The 22,942-nt window shown below is 44.2% G+C and overlaps 1 protein-coding gene across 4 annotated transcripts in view; it reads right to left on the reverse strand.

Moving 5' to 3' along the window:
* Positions 1–3,585: 3,585 nt before the first annotated feature.
* The window catches only part of LOC135541884 (cyclic AMP-dependent transcription factor ATF-1-like), a 34,463-nt gene continuing 15,106 nt past the window's right edge, over positions 3,586–22,942 (reverse strand). For 2 of the 4 annotated variants that reach the window (XM_064968351.1, XM_064968354.1), the window contains exons 2-7: positions 13,891–14,004; positions 10,730–10,827; positions 10,206–10,339; positions 5,237–5,416; positions 4,912–5,056; positions 3,586–4,496 (exon numbers count right to left, since the gene is read on the reverse strand). In XM_064968351.1, coding sequence (XP_064824423.1) covers positions 4,352–4,496; positions 4,912–5,056; positions 5,237–5,416; positions 10,206–10,339; positions 10,730–10,827; positions 13,891–14,004 — 816 coding nt within the window. In that variant the 3' untranslated portion in view covers positions 3,586–4,351. The remainder of the gene's footprint in view (positions 4,497–4,911; positions 5,057–5,236; positions 5,417–10,205; positions 10,340–10,729; positions 10,828–13,890; positions 14,005–22,942) is intronic. The other 2 variants (XM_064968352.1, XM_064968353.1) reach the window with 2 other exon arrangements.

The raw sequence follows: 22,942 nt of genomic DNA on the forward strand, positions 1-22,942 counted from the left end.
GTCTGCCCAGCGCCGCCAGCGCCGCCAGTCTGCCCAGCGCCGCCAGTCTGCCCAGCGCCGCCTATCGGCCCAGCGCTGCTAGTCTGCATGGAGCAGCCAGAGCTGTCAGTCTGCAGGCCGCAGCGCTGTCAATCTGCATGGAGCAGCCAGAGCCGCCAGTCAGCATGGATCAGCCAGAGCTGTCAGTCTTCCAGATCCGCCAGTCAGCCAGACTCTTCCAGATCTGCCAGTCACTCTTCCAGATCTGCCAGTCAACCAGACTCTTCCAGATCTGCCAGTCAACCAGACTCTTCCAGATCTGCCAGTCAACCAGACTCTTCCAGATCTGCCAGTCAACCAGACTCTTCCAGATCCGCCATTCAGCCAGGATCCACCATTCAGCCAGGATCCGCCAGAACTGCCAGTCAGCCAGGATCCGCCATTCAGCCAGAACTGCCATTCAGCCAGAACTGCCATTCAGCCAGGATCCGCCATTCAGCCAGGATCCGCCAGGATCCGCCAGTCAGCCAGGATCTTCCAGATCCGCCAGGATCTGCCAGAACTGCCAGTCAGCCAGGATCCACCATTCAGCCAGGATCCGCCAGAACTACCATTCAGCCAGGATCCGCCATTCAGCCAGGATCTGCTTCAGGATCTTCCAGATCCGCCAGTCAGCCAGGATCCGCCAGAACTGCCAGTCAGCCAGGATCCGCCATTCAGCCAGGATCTGCCAGAACTGCCATTCAGCCAGGATACGCCAGTCAGCCAGGATACACCAGTCAGCCAGGATCCGCCAGAACTGCCAGGATCCGCCAGTCAGCCAGGATCTTCCAGATCCGCCAGTCAGCCAGGATCTTCCAGATCCGCCAGTCAGCCAGGATCTGCCAGTATCCGCCATTCAGCCAGGCTCCGCCAGTCAGCCAGGATCTGCAAGTATCCGCCATTCAGCCAGGATCCGCCAGTCAGCCAGGATCCGCCAGTCAGCCAGGGTCTTCCAGATCCGCCAGTCAGCCAGGATCCGCCAGTCAACCAGGATCCGCCAGTCAGCCAGGATCTGCCGGAACCGCCAGTCAGCCAGGATCTGCCGGAACCGCCAGCCAGCCAGGATCTGCCAGAACCACCAGCCAGCCAGAATCTGCTCGATTCATCAACCTGCCTGAGCTGCCCGTCTGTCCCGAGCTGCCCGTCTGTCCCAAGCTGCCCCTCTGTCCCGAGCTGCCCCTCTGTCCCGAGCTGCCCGTCTGTCCCGAGCTGCCCCTCTGTCCCGTGTTGTCCCGTGTTATTTAGTAGGGTTGCCGTGGCTAGGAGGTCACAGAAGCGGACAAGGTGGGGGAGGACTACGGTGAAGTGGGGGCCATGTCCAGCACCAGAGCCGCCACCGCGGACAGATGCCCACCCAGACCCTCCCCTATAGGTTTAGGTTGTGCGTTCGGAGTCCGCACCTTGAGGGGGGGGTACTGTCACGTTCTGACCATCGTTCGTGTGTGTTTTCCTTGTTTTAGTGTTGGTCAGGACGTGAGCTGGGTGGGCATTCTGTTGTGTGTCTGGTTTGTCCATTTCTATGTTAGGCCTGATATGGTTCTCAATCAGAGGCTGATGTTAGTCATTGTCTCTGATTGGGAACCATATTTAGGTAGCCTGGGTTTCACTGTGTGTTTGTGGGTGATTGTTCCTGTCTCTGTGTTTTGCACCAGATAGGGCTGTTTTTGGTTTTCCACATTTGTTGTTTTGTAGTGTTCATGTTTATCTGTTTTAATTAAACATGAATCAATATAACCACGCCGCGTTTTGGTCCTCCTCTACTTCACCACAGGAAAACCCTTACATATCCGCTCATCGTTCCCTAATGCCATAGTTTGTACATCTCAATTGTCAGTAGAAACCACATTGAAGCAAGTCAGCCTCATCAGCTATGTTTTTTTTAAAGGTAGTAAAGGAGGCTGAATGAACTGTTTTGCTGCCAGACAAGGCTCCACTGATAGCCAGGTGTAGCAGCAGTAAGGATTAACTCCATGGTGTTGATAAGAAAGCTCTACTGTTGGTGCAGCTTTATGAAGGTCCTAACAGTTTGTGGGCACCGTTTATCACCATTATAGTGCAATTCATGTATTGTTTAGTGATGTGTAGTGGCTTTGCTTCCATGCATCTACTTATTTTTTTTTGGGGGGGGGGGGGGTGACTTGCCACTGGCAAGACCTGAAAATTGTTCTCTAGCAATGATCAACAACCAATTTGACAAGACAATAATTTAATAATGGGCAAATGTTGCACAATCCAGGTGTGGAAAGCTCTTGGAGACATACCCAGAAAGACTCAGAGCTGTAATCGCAGCCAAAGGTGCTTCTACAAAGTATTGACTCAGGTGTGAATACTTACGTAAATTAGATATTTCTGTATTTCATTTTCAATAAATTATCACAATTTATTTTTTCACTTTGTCATTATGGAGTATTGTGTATAGATGGGTGAGGGTGGGGAAATCTATTTAATCAATTTTTTAATTCAGGCTGTAACACAACAATGTGGGACAAGTCAAGGGGTGTGAATACTTTCTGAAGGCACTGTAGGTGGGAGGGAATACAAGCTGTCACCAATTTATTAAAGCACAATTTGCCTAAATTGGTAATGGAAACTTCAAGGACTACATTTTTATTCATCAATAGGTTTCTTGCATAATTAATTTGACTGACACAAAAAGGTCCCACCATGTCAAACAAATGATCTGTCGGCATTAATACAATTGTACCGAAACTTCGTTTCAGCTGTCATATTTTTATTTTATAGGTATGACTAGTCACAGAACCATGCCACGTTTCCATCTGAAGTTTTTATGCGAGTAAAGGCAAAACATATAAAAAAAAAAAAATCAGAACAGCTGTGATGGAAGCTTCAGTACAATTTTATAAATGCAAACAGAGTATTTGTTTTGTTACACATGGTAGGATCTTTTTCAGTAAAATTAATAATTAATTAATAACCTACCTGCACTCTGAGGCGGCAGGTAGCCTACTGGTTAGAGTGTTGAGCTGACAAGGTACAAATCTGTCATTCTGCCCCTGAACAAGGTAGGCCTTCATTGTAAATAAGAATTTGTTATTAACTGACTTGACTAGTTAAATTAAGATTAGATATCTGCCCACTGTTAGTCGGTCACCTAGCTAGAGACCACTAGAGGTCGTAGTATACCCATAACCTCAAACACTCATCACTAAAAGGGCCGACTGGACTAATTTCTCAGTTTTTGGCTAAAATATCCCTTTATGACTGGTTTTGCTATAAAATGCATACCTTTTTAGTCCAGGGGTGTATTCACTTGGAACCAAATGTGGAGGGACCTACCTGAATTTGTCCAATAGAAACACTCATTATCATTGCAAAACATATTAATTATACTGATTGTTTTTAAAACAGTCCGTTGCAAAAGAAACCGTTTACTCCAAATGAAAAACACCTGTGTTTCTATTCAAATTCAGGTAGGTCCCTCCCAGTTTCGTTCGGTTTGGTTCTTAAATGGTAAACAGTTTCCGTTGCAAGATGTAATGAATATACCCCACCCAGGACAAGGCTCAGTGTCCAGGAAACAAGCCCATAAGAGTAAGCCAAAAGAACATTTGGAAAAAGATTTATTTCCATTTACAGAATGAGTGACATTGCTTTCCCTCTTTTCATTTGATTTGCTCACCCCCCCCCACCATCTCCAGAAATATAAAATAAATATTACCCTGACATTGTGTTCTCCCTGATAGATTGTGTAAGGCTGAATTAGCTGTTCCTAAGACAATCTTATCGAATACCACTTAAAAGGGTAAGGAATGAGACTTGTAACATTTCCTCATGGGGGAAAAAGGGGGGTGGGGTGAAAATAGCTGGTTCACATAATACACATACCACACCATGAGGTCATCAAACAATAAAAACTCAGCTGATAATTGTTTGATGTTAAAAACAGCAGATTGAGCCCACTGCTACACTTAAAAACAATAATAATAAAGGAACGGATTCTGGTAAAGGGGGACACAATTGGAAATTGATTGTCAATGATTATGCTCAAAATTCACACCTTCCATGTGCTCACAAAATATACACGAATAAACATTTAAGCATTAGTTATCCAATCTGTTAGCTCAATAAAAAGAGTTCTGATTAAAAACAGACAACCTCTCTTTCACACTCTTTTCATTGTCTTTTATATGGAACACTTGCCATGGCCCCGTGTTTGTTAAAACAGTATAAAACACAAACTGAGGAGGATGATTTCAGGTCTGAAATTAAAGGTGTTCCCGGTTAACCTCGCGTTGTCCATGTGGCAGAACAAAGCCGCTCGCTGACGGTAAAAGTCTTGCTTGCTGGCCGGCTTCTCTTGTCCTCCTGGTTATCCTGTTTTGACATGGTACAGGTCCTTTAACGTCTTCAGTTCCCCAATGAGAGTCTTGTTCTGGTTCTCCAGCACGGCCACACGGTTCTCCAGACACTTGACGTATTCCTTCTTCTTCCTGCGACACTCACGGGCCGCTTCTCTGCCCGGAAGAAACACAGAACTGCTTTAAAGGATTACATTTAAGGGATACTGTTTTAGGTTTAGGTCGTCGTTCTAGTTACCCAGAGTCACATGAGCTTATGGATACCGCTTTTATGTCTCTGCGTGCCGTTTGTACATAATTGAAGTCAGCAAATTGTTAGCTTAGCGCAATTGCTGGAAGTCTACAGGTACAGTAGCCAGCTCCTCTCAAAAGCAGGGAAATAGATCTAACTACTCCAAAGCTGGGTGGTTGGCCATTTATAGTCTTACAAAGCTATAGTACATAATAAGTAGAAAAACAACTTAAATCCTTTTACATTTTAACGTTCACACATAAAGGGACCAACTGTGCACTGCCACAATACATTCTCGTACACACACAGACACATCATCATCCGTATGCCCACACACACCTGTTCTTAGCGAGTCGGATCTCTCTCTTCATGGTGGGGTTGCCAGTCTTCTGCTCAGACATTCCTACAGGGGAAGTCATGACCACAGTCTGTTGCGCTGTGGGCGCCGTGCGGATCTGGTACGTCTGCATCTCTCCTTCTGCACCTGAGGGGGATGAGGCCAATCAAAACAATAGATGAGGGCATCTCCTCTTTATAAATCTCAACACATTACATTGGGGTCTGCAAGCATATTTACACACCTTCAGTGACAACGAGAACTACTGGGTACTTCTCCTTATGGTATTGTCTCAAAGCTTACCGTGAGACATGAAGCCATACTCACTCTGTACGACCACCTGGTTGCTGGGCACGAGTAGCTGCTGTCCGTCGGGCGTCTGGGCATAATGTAGGATGGTGGTGCCCTGCTGTTGGCCTGAGTTGGTCATGGTGAGAGTCTGTAAGCCCTGGAGGCTCTCTGACCCCGGGTTGGCCAGTTGAATGGTGCCGTTAGGGGCGATGGTAACTACAGAAACACACAGGAAGTTAGGGTCAATAGTAACTACTAGTGATGGGTACCGATATGGAAAATCGATACCAGTTGCATTGTAAAGTGTTTTAGCCTGTATGGACATTTTTTGCGAACAGTAATTAACCGTTTCAATATTTCTACATGCTGTTTTGCATTATTCAAGTGTATTAGCTCCCAACTCATGCTGCACAGAAGTGACATGGAAACTGCAGATTGAAATGGCATGCATTGAGCGGTAGCCCTGGATCTCAGACACAGGCGTTTCTCTTCCGCCTGTTTCTCTTCCGCCTGTGTGACTAGGTCGTGAAGTCTGACACAAATTAAGCTGTGGTGACTCTCCAGGTCCTGGCTGATCCCTACATCACAGCCACAAACAAAGCACATGCCTGCAATCCTTACATTGTTGTGCAACAGGGGAGAGTGGTTTTGTCACATTCAGAGATCTATTTATTGCAAACTTTATCAAAGTAATCTAAAATAATTTATAGATTTTAAACAACAAAAAAAACACTCATACAGACACAAGTTATAAATGGGGGCTCCCGAGTGGCATAGCGGTCTAAGGCGCTGCATCTCAGTGCAAGAGGTGTCACTACAGTCCCTGGTTCGATTCCAGGCTGTATCACATCCAGCCATGATTGTATTATTTTTTTGAGAAAAAGCTTTTGTTGCGCCACAGATCACTGCCTTCCTGAAAACAAACATGTATACGAAACGCTTCAGTCTGGTTTTAGACCCGATCATAGCACTGAGACTGCACTTGTGAAGTTGGTAAATGACCTTTTAATGGCATCAGACCGAGGCTCTGCATCTGTCCTCGTGCTCCTAGACCTCAGTGCTGCTTTTGATACCATCGATAACCACAATCTTTTGGCGCGATTGAAAATCCAAATTGGTCAACACGGACAAGTTCTAGCCTGGTTTAGATCTTATCTGTCAGAAAGATATCAGTTTGTCCCTGTGGATGGTTTGTCCAAATCAACTGTAAATTTCGGTGTTCCTCAAGGTTCCGTTTTAGGACCACTTTTGTTTTCACTATACATTTTACTTCTTGATGTCATTTGGAAACATAATGTTAACTTTCACTGCTATGCGGATGACACACAGCTGTACATTTCGATAAAATTGCCCTCGCTGGAAGCCTGTGTTTCAGACATAAGGAAGTGGATGGCTGCAAATTTTCTACTCGGAGAAAACAGAGATGCTTGTTCAAAGGTCCCAAGAAACAAAGATCTTCTGTTGAATCTGACAATTAATCCTGGCTGTACAGTCGTCTCAAATACATCTGTGAAGGACCTTGGCGTTACTCTGGACCCTGATCTCTCTTTCAACAAACATATCAAGACTGTTTCAAGGACAGCTTTTTTCCATCCTACGTAACATTGCCAAAATCAAACTTTCTGTCCAAAAATAATGCAGAAAAATTAATCCACACTTTTGTTACTTCTAGGTTAGACTACTGCAATGCTCTACTTTCCGGTTACTCGGAAAAAGTACTAAAACTTTTGGTGCTAAACACGGCTGCTAGAATCTTGAATAGAACCAAAATATTTGATCATATTACTCCAGTGCTAGCCTCTCAACACTGGCTTCCTGTTAAGGCAAGGGCTGATTTCAAGGTTTTACTGCTAACCTACAAAGCATTACATGGGCATCCTCCTACCGATCTTTCTGATTTGGTCCTGACGTACATACGTACACTACTGTCACAAGACGTAGGCCTCCTAACTGTCCCTAGAATTTCTAAGCAAACAGCTGGAGGCAGGGCTTTCTCCTATAGAGCTCCATTTGTATGGAATGGTCTGTCTATCCATGTGAAAGATGCAGACTCGGTCTCAACCTTTAAGTCTTTATTGAAGACTCATCTCTTCAGTAGATCTTATGATTGAGTGTAGTCTGGCCCAGGAGTGTGAAGGTGAACGGAAAGGCACTGGAGCAATGAACCGCCCTTGCTGTCTCTGCCTGGCCGGTTCCCCTGTCTTCACTTGGATTCTCTGCCTCTAAACCCTATTATAGGGGCTGAGTCACTGGCTTACTGAAGCTCTTCCATGCCGTCCCTAGGAGAGGTGCGTCACTTGAGTGGGTTGAGTCACTGACGTGATCTTCCTGTTTGGGTTTGTGACCCCCCCCCCTCCTTGGGTTGTGCCGTGGCGGAGATCTTTGTGGGCTATACTCGGCATTGTCTCAGGATGGTAAGTTGGTGGTTGAAGATATCCCTCCAGTGGTGTGGGGGCTGTGCTTTGGCAAAGTGGGTGGGGTTATATCAAGCCTGTTTGGCCCTGTCCGGGGGTATCGTCGAATGGGGCCACAGTGTCTCCTGACCCCTCCTCTCTCAGCCTCCAGTATTTATGCTGCAGTAGTTTGTGTCGGGGGGGCTAGGGGCAGTCTGTTATATATGGAGTATTTCTCCTGTCTTATCCGGTGACTAGTGTGAATTTAAGTATGCTCTTTCTCTCCCTCTCTTTCTTTCTCTCAGAGGACCTGAGCCCTAGGACCCTGCCTCAGGACTACCTGGCCTGATAACTCCTTGCTGTTCCCAGTCCACCTGGCCGTGCTGCTGCTCCAGTTTCAACTGTTCTGCCTGCGGCTATGGAACCCTGACCTGTTCACAGGACGTGCTACCTGTACTAGACCTGCTGTTTCCAACTCTCTTGAGACAGCAGGAGCGGTAGAGATACTCTGAATGATCAGCTATGAAAAGCCAACTGACATTTACTCCTGAGGTGCTGACCTGTTGCACCCTCAACAACCACTGTGATTATTATTTTGACCCTGCTGGTCATCTAAGAACATTTGAACATCTTGGCCCTGTTCTGTTATAATCTCCACCCGGCACAGCCAGAAGAGGACTGGCCACCCCTCATAGCCTGGTTCCTCTCTAGGTTTTGGCCTTTCTAGGGAGTTTTTCCTAGCCACTGTGCTTCTACATCTGCATTGCTTGCCATTTGGGGTTTTAGGCTGGGTTTCTGTACAGCAATTTGACATATCAGCTGATGTAAGAAGGGCTTTATAAATTCATTTGATTTGATTGAGAGTCCCATAGGGCGGCGCACAATTGGCCCAGTGTCGTCCGGGTCTGGCCAGGGTAGGTCGTCATTGTAAATAAGAATTTGTTCTTAACTGACATGCCTAGTGAAATAAAAAATATACACACCTGTTCAAAAGTCTGGGGTCACTTAGAAATGTCCTAACATTTTTTGCCCATTAAAATAACATCAAATTGATCAAAAATACAGTGTAGACATCAAGTGATGAGGCGATTCCAGGATGCTGGCATTCTAGGCAGAGTTGCAAAGAAAAAGACATATCTAAGACTGGCCAATAAAAATAAAAGATTAAGATTGAAAAGAACAGAGGAACACTGCCTAGAAGGCCAGCATCCCGGAGTCGCCTCGTCACTGTTGAGAGACTGGTGTTTTGCGGGTACTATTTAATGAAGCTGCCAGTTGAGGACTTGTGAGGCGTCTTTCTCAAACTAGACACTCTAATGTACTGGTCCTCTTGCTCAATTGTGCACCGGGGCCTCCCACTCTTTCTATTCTGGTTTGAGCCAGTTTACCCTGTTCTGTGGAGGGAGTAGTACACAGCGTTGTACGGGATCTTTAGTTTCTTGACAATTTCTCACATGGAATAGCCTTCATTTCTCAGAACAAGAATAGACTGACGAGTTTCAGAAGAAAGTTCTTTGTTTCTTGTCATTTTGAGCCTGTAAATCGAACCCACAAATGCTGATGCTCCAGATACTCAGCTAGTCTAAAGACCAGTTTTATTGCTTCTTTAATCAGAACGATGGTTTTCAGCTGTGCTAACATAATTGCAAAAGGGTTTTCTAATGATCAATTAGCCTTATAAAATTATAAACTTGGATTAGCGAACACATCGTGTTATTGGAACACAGGAGTGATGTTTGCTGATAATGGGCCTCCGTACGCCTATATAGATATTCTATAAAAATCTGCCATTTCCAGCTACAAGTCATTTACAAAATTAACAATGTAATTTTAATGGACAAAATGTGCTTTTCTTTCAAAAACAAGGACATTTCTAAGTGACCCCAAACTTTTGAATGGTAGATGAAAGGTGCGTTTAGGAAGCCAAACTAAAATGTGCAAATTTTCTCTAACCCTAAACATACAAATATGATTTTACAGTAATACAGAGAGTGACATCTTAGTCGTTTTATAATTTGATTATTCTACATTTAGAGAGCATAAGTAATCAAGCCTTGCATTTTTGTTGAATAGGAAATCAAAATATTTCAGGTTTATCATATTTGTACTGTGTACTTGAGCTTGTGTCCAAAAGTGACTATACCGCAGCAATGTATAACTATTTCTTATCAGAATGGTGAGATTTTAACCTTTCTTGGAGTATGCAGCATTACTAGTTATTTGTTATGGCCCTCATTATAATTACTTTAGGCCGTAATTGTAAATAAGAAATTGTTCTTAATTGACTTGCCTAGTTAAATAAAATACATGTAGATCACGTTTTAAATGACATTTAGTTACATTTGTCATTAAACAGAGGATTTCATCCATTGACATAAAGCATACTGAATGTGCCAACTGTATGTGGCCTTGCTGTTGCCTTGGGAAATCACATGAGCCATTTGGCACTACCTGTCCCCTGCGGTGGGGTATATTTTCACAAAACTGCAGAAGCCCATCATTGATGATCCATTACTTAGCAAGTGCCTCCAATTCTAACAATATCCAAATGTAGAATCTATTTATGATGACAGTGGTGAATTGGTAAGACTATGTAGTAGGGCAACCCTTACTGTACTGGCCGCTGCTGGTCTGGTAGATTGTCTGGGTGTTGGGCACTGTCACTGTGGTCATGCCAGAGGAAGCAGGGTTGCCATCCTCGTTCCGTGACGCCACCTCCTCAGCAGACAGCTCATTGAGGATCTTTCTACAGACCACCGGGAAGAAGGAGGAGATTACTCATCCATTAAAATATTACCATAAAGATTGGTAATTCTATTATATGTTTGTTGTTTTGGCAGGAGGTGGTAATTAACAAAAAACACTATGCTACAGAATCAAACAAATGAGATTGGAACATTTTATGGAGAATAGGTAGCTCACTAGTAAACATCCAAAAGGTAACATCAATGTAGTATCATTGTTGGATTTCAGTTCACTACTTATAAATTGAGTGACTGTTTTTGCACATCATCATATACATCATTTAACATCCCAGTTCAGCAGTGACCTTTGCAGTCTGCACACACTTCTTTTCACTATTACAAATGGGAAACTTAAGATGGTGTTTAGGACACAACAGTGCGGTAGCAGCTACCTGTAGGAGGGCCGTCTGGCCAGTATCTCTCTGGTCTTCTGGGCAGAGGCTCCACTGTCTGAGGAGTCCTGGGAGTCGTCAATGTCTGAGCCCTGGCCCTGTGGAGGAGAGATGTGCCAGGACATGATGGGTTACTCATCTACCATGTTTACTTAATACCTAAGATCAGAATGTGGGAGCACAAGATAGATACCCTCACATCAATCACACATTTACAATAGTAATACAGTAGGACAAAGGCTAACAGACTTAAGTTATGCTAGAAGAAGGGGACACCTCACTGTCGTCCAGAGGCACTGTAGTCCATGGCCCGTATTCATTAGGCATCTCAAAGATGGTGCTGATCTAGGATCAGGGTCCCCCTATCCATGTAATCTTATTCATTTTGATCTCAAAGCCAAAACTGATCCTTGATTTGCATTCCTACTCTGAGATATTTGTGAACATGGGCCCAGGCCTAGTTCCTGGTTGTTGAGGAGCTCCTCTTGCCTTTCCTTCCAGTTCTCTGCTGCCAATGACTGGAACGAATAGCAAAAATCACTGAGTCTTATATCTCCCTCTCTGACAGCTGTTGCTGAAAGTTAGAGCAGCTTACCGATCACTGTACCTGTACGTAGCCAAAATGTAAATAGCACACCCAACTACCTCATCCCCATATTGTTACTTATCTTCTTGCTCTTTTGCATCCCAGTATCTCTACTTGCACATCATCATCTGCACATCTATCACGCCAGTGTTAATGCTAAATTGTAATTATTCCGCCTCTATGGCCTACTTATTGCCTTACCTCCCTACTCTTCTACATTTGCACACACTGTACATAGATTTTTCTATTGTGTTATTGACTGTACGTTTGCTTGTAACTCGGTGTTGTTGTTTTTAAAATGGCACTGCTTTGCTTTATCTTGGCTAGGTCGCAGTTGTAAATGGAAACTTGTTCTCAACTGGCCTACCTGGTTAAATAAAGGTGAAATATATATATATATATATTTTTTTTTTTTAAATAAAATAAAATAACCTCAGGCCTGGACAATTATTTTCCATGGAGGGTCACATTAGAATATAATTTTGCCATCGCGGGCCAGAATTATATTACAAGATTTACATCATGTGTATGACTGTGTTGACAGATATCTACTATAAATCCCATCCAGATATGCTGCTTACTTTTCTTTTTTAACATGCAGAGAAACAAACCACATCCATGTTCTCTTTTTGGTAGATCATTTCATTATTAAACATGCAATGAACTACATGGAGGGAAAAGTACACTGTGCATTCAGCACCACAGACAGAACTCTTGTTAAAGGGTATGCACAAAAATACAAGAAAGAGGGAGAGCTCAACATTACATTTAAACTACTCAATCAGTGTGAGGAGTGAAGTCTCTGATGGGTATTGACTAGAGCAGTAAAGTCAGGTATAGTTTCTGACGTCGCTATGATCAGGATTGCTGAGACGTGAGTCAGTAAGAGATGATCTGTGCCTTGACTTGTTATATTTCATCACTAAAAATGTCTGTTCACATACGTAGGTTGACCTAAACAGTGCAATCATCTTCTGAGCATGACTCCTAATCTTTGGAAAGTTTTGTTCATCAAGATATGCATAGAACCTTGTCAGTGACATTGTTTTGAATAGTTCTCCAATCACTGCATCAGACCGAAGATCGAAACGCTCAAGTTGCAGTTCAGTGAAAGCGTTATCCACAATGAAGGTGAAAGGAGAGGAAACCAACAGCATGTATTTTTCCAACACTTTGAAATCCTCAAAACAACGAGAACTCACTGTTCAAAGCACGCAGCAGCGATGTATACTTCTCCCACTGGTCATCTGATAGGGAACACAGTAGAAGTGTCAGAAGGTGGGTGAGAATGTTGGTTTCTACTTGGCGGATCAGGAGGAGTCATTTTCCCTTGAAGGCTTTGACAAGGCTGTACACCTGATGTGCAAAAAGGCCCTTTCATTGTAGTTTGGAATCCAGTTCATTCATGAGGGCCATGATGTCCACGGTGAAGGCAAAATCAGACAACCATTCCTTATCTTGCAGTTGAGGGAAATCCACATATTTTCCTTTCATTTGCAAAAACTCAGCAATCTCCGACTTCAGGGCCCACACCCTTTTAATCACCTTCCCCAAACTCAGCCATCTCACTTTTGTGTGGCAGGAGGAATCTGCACGACCCAACCTCTTCCAACAGTAGGATAAGAGCAAAATATTTAAACCACAGGCAGTTTATGAAGTTTACCACTTTAGTGACTGTATCCACAACATGGCTCATTTTCAGAACACATTTACAGAGCACCTCCTGATGAATAATGCAATGCAGGAAAAAAATGTTATGATCTGGGTTCAGCTCAGCTACTTGATCTTGTATCCTTTTCAAAAGGCCAATGTTTTTTCCTGTCAAGTTTGGGCACCCATCTGTGGTCACAATGGAGAACTTTTCAAAACTCAGTCCCAACTTAACCTCCTCCAATAAACTTGTGGTTGTGCTCTTCATTGACTGCACTGAAGCAAGCTCTTCTGTAATTTCAAAGTCTGGGGTTATGCCTTGTAAGAATATCAACAGCTGCTCTGTGTCACGTGCATCACTGCTCTCATCCAGGACCAAGGAGAAATAGGTGAAATCCTTTCCTTGTCTTTGAACTGTTGTTCCATATTCTCTGCAATGTCCTCAACACGCCATGCCACTGTTTGTCTTGACAGGGAAACATTTTCAAACAGCTCTTTCTTGTCGGGCAAAGTATTGCTGCAGAGTCAATTAAAAACATTCTTTAAATGAATTCTCCCTCAGCGAATGGCTTGCTATGTTTAGCAATTTTGTGGGAGAGTACACAGCTACCTCTCGCAATTCTGTCATTTGCTGAATGCAGTTTTGTGAAAAGTCCTTGCTGGTTTTGCAACTGAGAATGCAATGCTTTTCATGCACTTGCCGTCTGCTCAGAAGACATATTCCTATATTTCCCTGCCTGCTTCGTCTGGAAGTGTCGGGACAAGTTGTAGTCTTCAAGACAGAGATGTTCTCTTTGCACACAGCTTTCCCCGATACCTCAATAAAGAAATATTTCAATGTCCACTCTTGCTGGAACACCCTACATTCATCGTCTACTTTACTTTTCTTTTAAATCTTTGAAAAACTAAAAAAGGCCTGGCTAACCTGAACAGCCTGCACCTGTGGGGACTGGATGACCGACGACTGGATCACCCCCTGCACCTGGTAATGACCCCCAGGGAGCTGGACCACCGTCACAGGAGAGCCCCCCAGAGACATCTGCAAACACACAGTCAGATTAGAGGGTGACAGAAGTGAATATTCCATCCTGTACTGTCCTGTGGATTTTGTTTCATGTCTTGATAAAAGTAGACTCAGTGAGATGACGTAGATGCAAAGTTAACAGTAGTGGGTACACACTTCCTAAACAAATGTAGTTACAGTTCATTCATTATACTGGTCTCACTTTCTATTTTCAAGGACCATCAATTTGTAATATTCTGAACAAAACAATTCCAAATATTTTACTTAGTAACAGTTCATGGAGGGAAATCAGTCAAATGAAAAATTAATTGGGCCCTAAATCTATGGATTTCACATGACTGAGATTATAGATATGCATCTGTTGGTCACAGATACCATACAAAAAAGAGAGGGGCGTGGATCAGAAAACCAGTCAATATCTGGTGACCGCTTTATGCACCGTGACACATATCCTTTGGGCTGCATAGAGTGATCAGGCTGTTGATTGTGGCCCGTGGAATGTTGTCCCACTCCTCTTCAATGGCGGTCGTACATGTCACAACAACAGCCTTCACCTCCACCGGGGGCTGCATAGGGCAACCTGTCATCCGCATCTGAGGAGCATTCCACAGACACGAGGCCTACTCCAAACTATTCAATAAAATTCCTCATCATATTCTGTCTCTGTCATTCAGTTAAGCCTGCACTCGATTGAACTAAGAGCATTGAAGTGCGAGGCTTAAATTCTCTGCTGTGTTGGTTCTGTTGCTTTCACGTTGTAGTAGCATGAAGCACACTCGTGCACCTGTGCAGATACACTAACTGTGTCTGAGTGAAGTCTTGCTGCTCTCTCTGAGTCTATCTAGAGTCTCTGATCTATCAATACACACTGAAACCAGTAGAGGCTGCTGAGGGGAGGACGGCTCATAATAATGGCTGGAATGGAGCGAATGGAATTGCATCAAACCATGTTAGATACCATTCCACTAATTACACTCCATCTATTACTACGAGTCCCTCCTCCCTCTTTCCCAGTTAAGGTACCACCAACCTCCTGTGACTGAAACAGATAGGGCTGGGAATTGCCAGGGACCTCACAATACAATATTATCATTTTACTTAGCTGCCAATACAGTATGTATTGTGATTCTATATATACACAGATTCGAATTGTGAATTGATTGTGATTCCAAGATGGCCAAGTGATATTGTGATTTAAAGTGACCAAGATGACACTTCAGTAGATAGACATTTTACATGCTCTGACCAATTCTGCCTTTTATTTTTATTCTGAACTTTTTTTGTTGTATATAATGGTCTCCGCCATCTCCTATGATGGCAAAGATAATATGTATTGCCCTCTGTTCTATTGGTCTCTGCTCTGGTGGCAAATGTGCAGTCACTGGAGAACAAACTGGATGAACTCCGTTTGAGACCATCCTATCAATGGAACCTGTAATATTCTGTGTTTTTCACAGTCTTGGCTGAACAACGACATGGATAATATACACTATATCTCGCAGATTTCTCCATTATTCATCAAGGCCGGATGGCAGCCTCGGGTAAAACTAAAGGGGGAGGGGTGTGTCGCTTTGTTAACAGCAACTGGTGCGTGATCTCCGATGTGAGGGATTCACTCATTATGCAGAGGGACAAGAGAGCCATGAGAAAACAAGTTTGATCAGTCATGAAAATAAAGGTGCAGGTTTTTGCACCATCCTGCTTACAAGTAAAAACTCAAACAGGAAGTACAAGTGACGCGCTCAATACGGAAGTGGTCTGATGAAGCAGATGCTAAGCTACAGGACTGTTTCACTGGCACAGACTGGAATATTTTCAGGGATTCCTTTGATAACATTGAGGACTTCACCACATCAGTCACGGGCTTCATTAATAAGTGCATCGATGACATCGTCCCCACAGTGACCAAAAATGGTGGGGCAAAAATGTATTTAGTCAGCCACCAATTGTGCAAGTTCTCACACTTAAAAAGATAAGAGGCCTGTAATTTTCATCATAGCTACACTTCAACTATGACAGACAAAATGGGGGAAAAAAACAGAAAATCACATTGTAGGATTTTTTAATGAATTCATTTGCAAATTATGGGGGAAAATAAATATTTGGTCACCTACAAACAAGCAAGATTTCTGGCTCTCACAGACCTGTAACTTCTTCTTTAAGAGGCTCCTCTGTCCCCCACTCGTTACCTGTATTAATGGCACCTGTTTGAACTTGTTATCAGTATAAAAGACACCTGTCCACAACCTCAAACAGTCACACTCCAAACTCCACTATGGCCAAGACCAAAGAGCTGTCAAAGGACACCAAAAACAAAATTGTAGACCTGCACCAGGCTGGGAAGACTGAATCTGCAATAGGTAAGCAGCTTGGTTTGAAGAAATCAACTGTGGGAGCAATTATTAGGAAATGGAAGACATACAAGACCACTGATAATCTCCCTCGATCTGGGGCTCCACGCAAGATCTCACCCCGTGGGGTCAAAATGATCACAAGAACGGTGAGCAAAAATCCCAGAACCACACGGGGGGACACAGTGAATGACCTGCAGAGAGCTGGGACCAAAGTAACAAAGCCGACCATCAGTAACGCACTACACCACCAGGGACTCAAATCCTGCAGTGCCAGACGTGTCCCCCTGCTTAAGCCAGTACATGTCCAGGCCCGTCTGAAGTTTGCTATAGAGTATTTGGATGATGCAGAAGAAGATTGGGAGAATGTCATATGGTCAGATGAAACCAAAATATAACTTTTGGGTAAAAACTCAACTCGTCGTGTTTGGAGGACAAAGAATGCTGAGTTGCATCCAAAGAACACCTGTGAAGCATGGGGGTGGAAACATCATGCTTTGGGGCTGTTTTTCTGCAAAGGGACCAGGACGACTGATCCGTGTAAAGGAAAGAATGAATGGGGCCATGTATCGTGAGATTTTGAGTGAAAACCTCCTTCCATCAGCAAGGGCATTGAAGATGAAACGTGGCTGGGTCTTTCAGCATGACAATGATCCCAAACACACCTCCCGGGCAACGAAGGAGTGGCTTCGTAAGAAGCATTTCAAGGTCCTGGAGTGGCCTAGCCAGTCTCCAGATCTCAACCTCATAGAAAATCTTTGGAGGGAGTTGAAAGTCCGTGTTGCCCAGCAATAGCCCCAAAACATCACTGCTCTAGAGGAGATCTGCATGGAAGAATGGGCCAAAATACCAGCAACAGTGTGTGAAAACCTTGTGAAGACTTACAGAAAACGTTTGACCTCTGTCATAGCCAACAAAGGGTATAACAAAGTATTGAGATAAACTTTTGTTATTTTCCACCATAATTTGCAAATAAATTCATAAAAAATCCTAAAATGTGATTTTCTGGATTTTTTGTTTCTCATTTTGTCTGACATAGTTGAAGAGTACCTATGATGAAAATTACAGGCCTCTCTCATATTTTTAAGTGGGAGTACTTGCACAATTGGTGGCTGAACTTGCACAATCAGTTACTTCCGGCGCCGACAGAGATGGCCGCCTCGCTTCGCGTTCCTAGGAAACTATGCAGTTTGTTTTTTTTAACGTGTTATTTCTTACATTAGTACCCCAGGTCATCTTAGGTTTCATTACATACAGTCGAGAAGAACTACTGTATATAAGATCAGCGTCAACTCACCATCAGTACGACCAAGAATATGTTTTTCGCGACGCGGATCCTGTGTTCTGCCTTACAAACAGGACAACGGAATGGATCGCATGCAGCGACCCAAAAGAACGACTCCGAAAAAGAGGGAAACGAGGCGGTCTTCTGGTCAGACTACGGAGACAGGCACATCGTGCCCCACTTCCTAGCATTCTTCTTGCCAATGTCCAGTCTCTTGACAACAAGGTTGATGAAATCCGAGCAAGGGTAGCATTCCAGAAGGACATCAGAGACTATAACGTTCTGTGCTTCACGGAAACATGGCTCACTGGAGAGACGCTATCCGAAGCGGTGCAGCCAACGGGTTTCTCCATGCATTGCGCCGACAGAAACAAACACCTTTCTGGTAAGAAGAGGGGTGGGGGTGTATGCCTTATGGCTAACGAGGCATTTTGCGATGAAAGAAACATACAGGAACTCAAATCCTTCTGTTCACCTGATTTAGAATTCCTCACAATCAAATGTAGACCGCATTATCTACCAAGAGAATTCTCTTCGATTATGATCACAGCCGTATATATTCCCCCCCAAGCAGACACATCGATGGCTCTGAACGAACTTTATTTAACTCTTTGCAAACTGGAAACCATTTATCCGGAGGCTGCATTCATTGTTGCTGGGGATTTTAACAAGGCTAATCTGAAAACAAGACTCCCTAAATTTTATCAGCGTATCGATTGCGCAACCAGGGGCGGAAAAACCTTGGATCACTGTTACTCTAACTTCCGCGACGCATATAAGGCCCTGCCCCGCCCCCCTTTCGGAAAAGCTGACCACGACTCCATTTTGCTGATACCTGCCTACAGACAAAAGCTAAAAAAGGAAGCTCCCACGCTGAGGTCTGTCCAACGCTGGTCCGACCAAGCTGACTCCACACTCCAAGACTGCTTCCATCACGTGGACTGGGACATGTTTCGTATTGCGTCAGATAACAACATTGATGAATACGCTGATTCGGTGTGCGAGTTCATTAGAACGTGCGTTGAAGATGTCGTTCCCATAGCAACGATTAAAACATTCCCTAACCAGAAACCGTGGATTGATGGCAGCATTCGCGTGAAACTGAAAGCGCGAACCACTGCTTTCAATCAGGGCAAGGTGTCTGGTAACATGACTGAATACAAACAGTGCAGCTATTCCCTCCGTAAGGCTATCAAACAAGCTAAGCGTCAGTACAGAGACAAAGTAGAATCTCAATTCAACGGCTCAGACACAAGAAGCATGTGGCAGGGTCTACAGTCAATCACGGACTTCAGGAAGAAATCCAGCCCAGTCACGGACCAGGATGTCTTGCTCCCAGGCAGACTAAATCACTTTTTTGCCCGCTTTGAGGACAATACAGTGCCACTGACACTGCCTGCAACGGAAACATGCGGTCTCTCCTTCACTGCAGCCGAGGTGAGTAAAACATTTAAACGTGTTAACCCTCGCAAGGCTGCAGGCCCAGACGGCATCCCCAGCCGCGCCCTCAGAGCATGCGCAGACCAGCTGGCTGGTGTGTTTACGGACATATTCAATCAATCCCTATACCAGTCTGCTGTTCCCACATGCTTCAAGAGGGCCACCATTGTTCCTGTTCCCAAGAAAGCTAAGGTAACTGAGCTAAACGACTACCGCCCCGTAGCACTCACTTCCGTCATCATGAAGTGCTTTGAGAGACTAGTCAAGGACCATATCACCTCCACCCTACCTGACACCCTAGACCCACTCCAATTTGCTTACCGCTCAAATAGGTCCACAGACAATGCAATCTCAACCACACTGCACACTGCCCTAACCCATCTGGACAAGAGGAATACCTATGTGAGAATGCTGTTCATCGACTACAGCTCGGCATTCAACACCATAGTACCCTCCAAGCTCGTCATCAAGCTCGAGACCCTGGGTCTCGACCCCGCCCTGTGCAACTGGGTACTGGACTTCCTGACGGGCCGACCCCAGGTGGTGAGGGTAGGTAACAACATCTCCTCCCCGCTGATCCTCAACACTGGGGCCCCACAAGGGTGCGTTCTGAGCCCTCTCCTGTACTCCCTGTTCACCCACGACTGCGTGGCCACGCACGCCTCCAACTCAATCATCAAGTTTGCGGACGACACAACAGTGGTAGGCTTGATTACCAACAACGACGAGACGGCCTACAGGGAAGAGGTGAGGGCCCTCGGAGTGTGGTGTCAGGAAAATAACCTCACACTCTGCGTCAACAAAACTAAGGAGATGATTGTGGACTTCAGGAAACAGCAGAGGGAAGACCCCCCTATCCACATCGATGGAACAGTAGTGGAGAGAGTAGCAAGTTTTAAGTTCCTCGGCATACACATCACAGACAAACTGAATTGGTCCACTCACACAGACAGCATCGTGAAGAAGGCGCAGCAGCGCCTCTTCAACCTCAGGAGGCTGAAGAAATTCGGCTTGTCACCAAAAGCACTCACAAACTTCTACAGATGCACAATCGAGAGCATCCTGGCGGGCTGTATCACCGCCTGGTACGGCAACTGCTCCGCCCTCAACCGTAAGGCTCTCCAGAGGGTAGTGAGGTCTGCAGAACACATCACCGGGGGAAAACTACCTGTCCTCCAGGACACCTACACCACCCGATGTTACAGGAAGGCTATAAAGATCATCAAGGACATCAACCACCCGAGCCACTGCCTGTTCACCCCGCTATCATCCAGAAGGCGAAGTCAGTACAGGTGCATCAAAGCTGGGACCGAGAGACTGAAAAACAGCTTCTATCTCAAGGCCATCAGACTGTTAAACAGCCACCACTAACATTGAGTGGCTGCTGCCAACACACTGACACTGACTCAACAACAGCCACTTTAATAATGGGAATTGATGGGAAATGATGTAAATCTATCACTAGCCACTTTAAACAATGCTACCTTATATAATGTTACTTACCCTACATTATTCATATCATATGCATACGTATATACTGTACTCTATATCATCGACTGCATCCTTATGTAATACATGTATCACAAGCCACTTTAACTATGCCACTTTGTTTACATACTCATCTCATATGTATATACTGTACTCGATACCATCTACTGTATTTGCCTATGCTGCTCTGTACCATCACTCATTCATATATCCTTATGTACATATGCTTTATCCCCTTACACTGTGTATAAGACAGTAGTTTAGGAATTGTTAGTTAGATTACTTGTTGGTTATTACTGCATTGTCGGAACTAGAAGCACAAGCATTTCGCTGCACTCGCATTAACATCTGCTAACCATGTGTATGTGACAAATAAAATTTGATTTGACTAAATACTTTTTTTGCCCCACTGTACATACCCTAACCAGAAGCCATGGATTACAGGCAACATCCGCAATGAGCTAAAGGCTAGAGCTGCTGCTTTCAAGGAGTGGGACTCCAATCCGGACGCTTATAAGAAATCCCACTATGACCTCCGATGAGCCATCAAACAGGCAAAGCATTAATACAGGACTATGATCGAATCATACTATCCCGGCTCGTACGCTCATCAGTCTGCAAGAACCCACCACATCCATCATCGATTAGAAATGGAAAACCAGCTTAGACCTGCCCAGTGAGGTGAGCCTATCAGACATGATAAATGTCTTCTATGCTCGCTTTGAAGCACACAACACTGAACCATGCATGAGAAGACGATGCGGCCGAAAGGCCAGATGGATTACCAGGACACATACTCAGAGCATGCGCTGATCAGCTGGCAAGTGTCTTCACTGACATTTTCAACCTCTCCCTGACCCTCTCTGTAATACATACATGTTTCAAGTAGACCACCATAGTTCATGTGCCCAACAACACCAAGGTAACCTGTCTAAATGACAAGCCCCGTAGCACTCCCATCTGTAGCCATGAAATGCTTTGAAAAAGCTGGTCATAACTCACATCAACACAATCATTCCAGACAACCTGGACATATTCCAATTGGAATACCGCCCCAACAGATCCACAGATGACATATATTTTTTGGCCATATTGCCCAGCCCGATCACATTCTTCAAATGTTTTATGTTTTTACTAGTATGCTATGTTTTTTTTTAAATAATAAAAAATGTATAAATATGCTTAAAAGTAGTTCATGACCATAGGGTGGAACACAAATAAGTGATTTCAAATAGGGCTTTCTCCATTCTTTGTTTTATACAGCTCAATCCAACAACAAAAAATATTTATACAAATAATTTTTGCACTTTTATCATTTCCACACTGGTGCCCCACAGAGATGCATAGTATGGGCAAAAACTATAGTTAATTGGTGAAATGTTAGAATCATGGAAATATAATTATTACTCCAATTCTATAGTTGGAAAATAGTGGGTAGCAGTTTAAATACATTTGACATGACCACGAATTAATAAGCCAGGGAGGAATTATTGACAGTTTAGGAACCAAAGTGTTGGTCAGGGTTTCCAGGCGACCCTAATTAGATGTTACATCACATGTTGTTTTCTTACCTCTTGTAGCTAGCTAGCTAACACATTCATGCTTTGCCTATTCCTCTCTGATTTGGAAGATACCGTTGCACAAACATGCTTATCTAAGCCTACACAAGCACAGGTACAAGGCTGTATTAGCTAGCTAAGTTTGCTCTGACTTAGTTGGCTAGCTAACTTACTAAATGTACTAACTAGAGATCAGCATTAGCGGCTAACAATTTATTTGAGCTAAAACTAGCTAAAAAATAAATAAAAATAGACAATAGTTTGCAGACAGTAAGAAACACAAACTAAGTGTAATTGTAGATAGCTTGTAGAAAGCAGCATCGATGTCACCAACATCTTTCTGCATCTGACCATGCAGAATCCAGAATGAACAGCAAGAACGTGCTCTCTCCTTGAGTGACAGGGGGCAGGGCTTGGTGTGGGAAGCAGCAGGCAGCAGGAGGAGGGGGAAAAATACAACTCAAGTAGCCACCGGAGTAAACCATAAAAAAAGGACATTACATGCGCCGGAGTTACATATCACAGTTAACAAAATAAACATTGAAATACTGTTATAGAAGGTAAGGTAAAAACCCAAACCGGCTCCTGCATCAATACCGGTATATAGTAAATTAAAAAGGTATACCGCCCAGTCCTAAAATGACGCAATCTCTATTGCACTCCACCTCCCACCTGGATAACAGGAACGCCTACAGTATGTGAGAATGCTGTTCATTGACTACAGCTCAGCGTTCAACACCATAGTGCCCTTCAAGCTCATCACTAAGCTAAGGACCCTGGGACTGAACACCTGACATTGGTAGGCCTGATCACAGACGATGAGACAGCCT

Source organism: Oncorhynchus masou, chromosome 6 (assembly GCF_036934945.1).
Source record: "Oncorhynchus masou masou isolate Uvic2021 chromosome 6, UVic_Omas_1.1, whole genome shotgun sequence".
In the NCBI taxonomy this organism is placed as follows: Eukaryota; Metazoa; Chordata; class Actinopteri; order Salmoniformes; family Salmonidae; genus Oncorhynchus; species Oncorhynchus masou.